General features: G+C 45.1%; 1 protein-coding gene across 1 annotated transcript in view; it reads right to left on the reverse strand.

Annotated features, from left to right (window-relative positions):
* The window catches only part of nim1kb (NIM1 serine/threonine protein kinase), a 6,902-nt gene extending 489 nt beyond the window's left edge, over positions 1 to 6,413 (reverse strand). The window contains exons 1-4 of the mRNA XM_062031603.1: positions 5,875 to 6,413; positions 5,405 to 5,696; positions 2,347 to 2,615; positions 1 to 714 (exon numbers count right to left, since the gene is read on the reverse strand). The exon at positions 1 to 714 is cut by the window's left edge and continues 489 nt beyond it. Coding sequence (XP_061887587.1) covers positions 1 to 714; positions 2,347 to 2,615; positions 5,405 to 5,696; positions 5,875 to 5,961 — 1,362 coding nt within the window. The 5' untranslated portion in view covers positions 5,962 to 6,413. The remainder of the gene's footprint in view (positions 715 to 2,346; positions 2,616 to 5,404; positions 5,697 to 5,874) is intronic.
* Positions 6,414 to 6,517: the final 104 nt, after the last annotated feature.

A 6,517-nucleotide genomic window follows, 5' to 3' on the forward strand; every position in this document is an offset into this window, starting at 1 on the left:
ATATGCTCGAAGCCCCTCCCGCTTGGGGTCCCTCACCATCCCTCGGACTACGGGCAGACAGTCACAGCCCCGCCTCCTCTGCGCCCGGTGCAGCAGGATCCGATAAACCCCGGTGACAGGGCTGCGGCTTTCATTAAGCTGATTGTTTCGGAAGTGTTCCGAGGTAAACCCGAGCTTTTCCAGCGAGCTCCTGACCTCCTCCCTTTCCTCTTCTTCCGCCGTGTCCCAACGCACGGAGCCGTGGAGAGGGCTCGCCGGCTCCGGAGAAGCTAACGACCAGGGAAACTCGATAGGTAAAAGCCAATCACAGCCCAGCATCTGGTCGACGGCGTAACGCTCGCCGGACTCTGGTTTCAAGATGCCCTTGATGAGCCTCTGACAAGGACCGGGCACCCAGGGAGGGATCGTGTAGGCGCCTTGGGTGATGCAGCGTCTCAGTTTGCCCATGGTTTCAGCACGGAAGGGCATGGTCCCGGTCACCATGAAAAAAAGAATGACCCCCATCGCCCAGACGTCCACCGGAGGGCCGAGGTAACACTCCTCCCTGAAGAGCTCCGGCGCGGCGTACGGAGGCGAGCCGCAGAAGGTGTCCAGGGCGTCATTGCGGTTTGAGATCTGCGTGCTGAATCCAAAGTCTGCCACTTTCACACAGCCACTGCTGGTGAACAGAACATTCTCTGCCTTCAGGTCCCGGTGGATGATGTTGATATCGTGCTGCAATGTAAATGATTCATTTCATTATTAAAACACTTTGATTAGTAGATTACTAAATATTGATTATAGCAGATTTTATGATGGAACCGAGGGTGAGAATATTGGGGGACGCAGAGATAGTGCAAGGTAATCATAGCACTCTTGGTATTGATAGCTGAGCATACAAAAAGAAAACAAAAGAGATGCACCGATTGATCTGCCGCCGATCAGTATGTGTATTTATTTTCATAAATAAGTATGTTATCCGCATTGCCGGCAGTAAGTCGGACATGTTTCCAGTGAGGGTTGGACTCCGCCAAGGCTGCCCTTTGTCACCGATTCTATTCATAACTTTTATGGACAGAATTTCTAGGCGCAGTCAAGGCGTTGAGGGGATCCGGTTTGGTGGCTGCAGGATTAGGTCTCTGCTTTTTGCAGATGATGTGGTCCTGATGGCTTCATCTGGCCAGGATCTTCAGCTCTCACTGGATCAGTTCGCAGCCGAGTGTGAAGCGACTGGGAAGAGAATCAGCACCTCCAAGTCCGAGTCCATGGTTCTCGCCCGGAAAAGGGTGGAGTGCCATCTCCAGGTTGGGGAGGAGACCCTGCCCCAAGTGGAGGAGTTCAAGTACCTAGGAGTCTTGTTCACGAGTGAGGGAAGAGTGGATCGTGAGATCGACAGGGGGATCAGTGCGGCGTCTTCAGTAATGCGGACGCTGTATCGATCCAATGTGGTGAAGAAGGAGCTGAGCCGGAAGGCAAAGCTCTCAATTTACCGGTCAATTTACGTTCCCATCCTCACCTATGGTCATGAGCTTTGGGTTATGACCGAAAGGACAAGATCTCGGGTACAAGCGGCCGAAATGAGTTTCCTCTGTCGGGTCGCGGGGCTCTCCCTTAGAGATAGGGTGAGAAGCTCTGCCATCCAGGGGGAGCTCAAAGTAAAGCTGCTGCTCCTCCACATCGAGAGGAGCCAGATAAGGTGACTCGGGCATCTGGTCAGGATGCCACCCGAACGCCTCCCTAGGGAGGTGTTTAGGGCACGTCCAACCGGTAGGAGGCCACAGAGAAGACCCAGGACACGTTGGGAAGACTATGTCTCCCGGCTGGCCTGGGAACGCCTCGGGATCCCCCGGGAGGAGCTGGACAAAGTGGCTGGGGAGAGGGAAGTCTGGGCTTCCCTGCTTAGGCTGCTGCCCCCGCGACCCGACGTCGGATAAGCGGAAGAAGATGGATGGATGGATGGAGTTTGAACATCAAATATCTTGTCTTTGTAGTGCATTCAACTGAATATGGGTTGAAAAGGATTTCCAAATCATTGTATTCCGTTTATATTTACATCTAACACAATTTCCCAACTCATATGGAAACGGGGTTTGTAGGACTATATCGTAACTTACCTTAGTTATTGTTTGTACGTTGAAAGTGTTTCATTCTGAAATGCATCAAGTGTATCTGCAGTTCGCATTATGCAAGAGCCACCTGTTTTATTGTTTTTTTAACCGGTTTTGTATATAACTTGAGGATGTTTGTATTTAACAAAGGTTTCACTGTTCGCAATCCAACCATTATTAATCATAAAATGGGCGGAAACATGAGGAAATAATCAATACATTTGTGAATGTGATAAGAAAAGTTGGCATTGACACTCACCATATATTTGATGGCAGAAAGCATCTGTGAGAAAGTGATCTTGCTGGTGTTGTCAGCCAGTTTCCCCTCGTTGCAGATCCTGTTGTGCAGGTCCCCTCCGCCAGCGTATTCCAAAACCAGGTAGAGACGGCTGGGCATCTCTAAAACTTCATAGAGTCGGATCACATTGGGGTGCTGCATTGAGTCCATGCTGCTGACTTCCTTGGAGAGCAGTCGCTGGGCCTGTGGGTCTAACCTCGTCTTGTCCAAGATCTTAAGGGCCACTTTGTCTATGAAGAAAAAGCAAAGACTGTTGATATTTTCCAATGCTGCTTGGCTGATATTTAAAGCATTTTAATTGTAATGTGATCAAGAATACTTTTAAATATGTTTTAGAAAACTGGCGGCCTGCCTTTCGACTGTAAGTATTACTGATTAAAGTGTAGTGATCTAGTACCCCTTAACCCCTAGTTCGGGGGTCAGCAACCAGCGGCTCTAGAGCCACATGCGGCTCTTTAGCTCCGACCTCAGGGCTCCCTGGAGTTTTTTTCAAAAAATGCATACAAATTTTTGTTTTATTATGGTTTCTTTAAAAGGTCAAACCTTCCTAACTGTTAGAAATCCCACTGTTTATATTATGATAAATGGGTTATACTTGTATAGCGCTTTTCTACCTTCAAGGTACTCAAAGCGCTTTGACAGTATTTCCACATTCACCCATTCACACACACATTCACACACTGATGGCGGGAGCTGCCATGCAAGGCGCTAACCAGCACCTATCAGGAGAAAGGGTGAAGTGTCTTAACCTTTCCTGTGATAAAATGGCAACCAAGGTAATCAGAAAGGTTAACCAACGAACGAGATTTCTCTACAGAATCTCCTCTCTGGTCAACAAAAGCACCTTAAGGATTCTGGCGGGAACTCTCGTTCAACCCTTTTTCGATTACGCATGCACCTCCTGGTACCCTAGCACCTCCAAAACCCTCAAATCTAAACTCCAAACATCTCAGAACAAGCTAGTCAGGTTACTTCTAGACCTCCACCCCAGATCCCACCTCACTCCTACCCACTTCTCTAATGTGGGCTGGCTCAAGGTGGAGGACAGAGTTAAACAACTTGCACTGAGCCTAGTCTATAAAATCCACCACACCTCCCTGATACAGAAGTACATGTCAAACTACTTCCTTAACGTAAATGACCGCCATAACCACAACACCAGGGGGAGCTCCACTAACCACGTTAAACCCAGATTCCGAACTAACAAAGGTCTTAACTCATTCTCTTTCTATGCCACATCAATGTGGAATGCGCTCCCAACAGGTATAACAGAAAGGGCATCTCTATCCTCCTTCAAAACCGCAATAAAAGTTCACCTCCAGGCAGCTACAACCCTAAACTAACACCCTCCCCGGATTGCTAATAATCAAATGTAAACAATCAAATGCAGATACTTTTTCTTATGCCTTCTGATATCTCTCTCTCTCTATGTCCACTACTTGCTGTCCATATCCTACCCCCCCCTCCACACCCCTGATTGTAAATAATGTAAATAATTCAATGTGATTATCTTGTGTGATGACTGTATTATGATGATAGTATATATGATAGTATACCTGTATATCTGTATCATGAATCAATTTAAGTGGACCCTGACTTAAACAAGTTGAAAAACTTATTCGGGTGTTACCATTTAGTGGTCAATTGTACGGAATATGTACTTCACTGTGCAACCTACTAATAAAAGTCTCAATCAATCAATCAATTGCCCAAGGACACAACGGACGTGACTAGGATGGTAGGGATTGAACCCCAGTAACCAGCAACCCTCCGATTGCTGGCACGGCCACTCTACCAACTTCGCCACGCCGTCCCATGCTTTACTGATGAGCGTATTTGGCGAGCGCCGTTTTGTCCTAATTTCAGCGGTCTTTGAACTCGCCGTAGTTTGATTACAAGTACAACTTTCTAAGACACTGCCACGGAAAAACGTGTTTCATGCCACTCCTTCTTTGGCTCATTTTGTCCACCAAACTTTTTATACTGTGCGTGAATGCACAAAGGTGAGCTTTGTTATTGACTTGTGTGGAGTGCTATTCAGGCATATTTGGTCACTGCACGATTGCAAGCTATCTAGACTAGCTGTATGTAGATATTGCATCATATTCCCGGGCGCGGCGCTGCTGCTGCCCACTGCTCCCCAAGGGATGGGACAAATGCAGAGGACAAATTTCACCACATCTAGTGTGTGTGTGACAATCATTGGTACTTTAATCTTAATTATGCCACGTTTGTAGGTAAATGTGAGCTAATTTAATTTCCTTAACTTATGTCCTCTGTGTATTTAATGTATATTTGCATGACTCATGACACATTATGTGTATATACTGTAACATTGGCTGCATTTCTGATAGTTGTTTGTGTGCCATGTTGTTCCAGACCACAGCAAACATTACCTAACTTGCAAAGATTGTAATAAATACATTAGAATAAGAAAGCCTGCCGTTTCCTTTATCTTGGACACACACATTTATATCTTTGGCCATTCTATGCTAGGAGTTATCTCACCCTCTGAGATGCCTGTTTTATTAATGTTTTCCAATGTTGTAAAAATGTGTAGATTACAGTCAACATTTCTGTCAAGGAAGATTTGCGTCAGCCTGTGAAACATAGTCATTTTGATAGTAGGCTAATATAGACACTTACATCATGTGTTGCTTTCATTATAACACTTAAATAAGGCTTTTATTTGTTGGAGGCTCCAGACAGATTTATTTTTTGTATTTTTGGTCTAATATGGCTCTTTCAACAATTTGGGTTGCCGTCCGACCCCTGCCCTACTCAATCCAAGAAATCCCACTTAGACACAAGCACACATGACTGTTCTTAAACAAGCAGTAAATATGTTCTTAAAACAGTGAATGCATGTTTTTTGGTGGCTGTAGGAACAGGAACAAATTCATTATATTTCCATATTGCACAGTATTTCCACTGTTGCTGATGTTCTGAGAAAATTAAGCTCAATATAGAAAATACAATACGTTGTCAAATCAAATAAGGAGAACACAGATCGAGGTACCTTTCGTCAGAGCATGAAAAGCCATTTTGACTCTGGAGAACGTCCCATGGCCAATCTCTCCACGAACCTTGTAGAAGCCCACCCTGCGACCTATGATGAGCTCCTTGATGATCCGCTCATCCTTGTGCATGTCGAATGTGAGCTTCTGCAGGGGGGTAAAGCGCAGCGGGGCATTTGCTTCCTCCTCCTCTTGGTCCGGGTCTGAGCTGTCTGTCAGACTATAAAGGCTGTGGTGGAACTTAGGGGTTGCTACCTGGCACTGTCCTAAAGGCATTTCTGAAGAGGCTTTCATCTGCAAAAGTTTACCAGCAGATTGTTCAGTACAGAGTAAATAAGTATTTGTAAAACTGCAATCACTTTTTTCTCAAAACAAATTGAAAACACATATTTGGAAATACCTGAACTTAACTTCTTACAGTAGTGTCAAACAACAACACAATATATATCTAAATGCATTTTCTAGTTCTTACCAAGTTTCCAAATTTGTGAGAGTCATCAAAACACAGATGTGATACCCATTTTAAGGTGTAAAACTCAAACCAAACCCATCCTTGCATTCCAATAGACTACAACACTAATGATGGGTAGCACAGTTTCTTAGGCCACACCTTCATCCCTGCCCACCTTTCAGCCATTGGCCACATTGAGCTAAGGTTTAAATGGTGGTGTCATGATCTGTCATCCCGCTTTAGATTACTTCTGCCCCTATCATTTAAACGGTGGATATTAGTTATGAATTAAAAACATATATATTAACAAGGCCCTAGGAAACAGCTGACAAATGTGCAACCTAAAGGCACCACATGTCAAATGGTTGTTTTGGGTTACCAGATTGTCTGTGTTAAATGTGGCTGATCAATTGGCTTTTGTGAGATGACATGTTATGCAACGGTATTACACAATGTTCTCGGTAAGATTAGCGGAGTGTTTCCTCCCAACAACAGGCTGAGCAGCACAGGTAAAGAGATTATAAAGCATCGTGTCAGCTTCATCAGGTGGAGCGTTGTAATTTAGTTGCGTGAGAAGCAGCGTGGGAAAGGGGAATGTGTGTAATTTACCTCTGCATGTCATTACATTGGCAGTTTAGCTCAACAAATGCAGATCTAATGACAT

The sequence above is a fragment of the Entelurus aequoreus genome, linkage group LG21 (genome assembly GCF_033978785.1).
Source record: "Entelurus aequoreus isolate RoL-2023_Sb linkage group LG21, RoL_Eaeq_v1.1, whole genome shotgun sequence".
Classification (NCBI taxonomy): Eukaryota; Metazoa; Chordata; class Actinopteri; order Syngnathiformes; family Syngnathidae; genus Entelurus; species Entelurus aequoreus.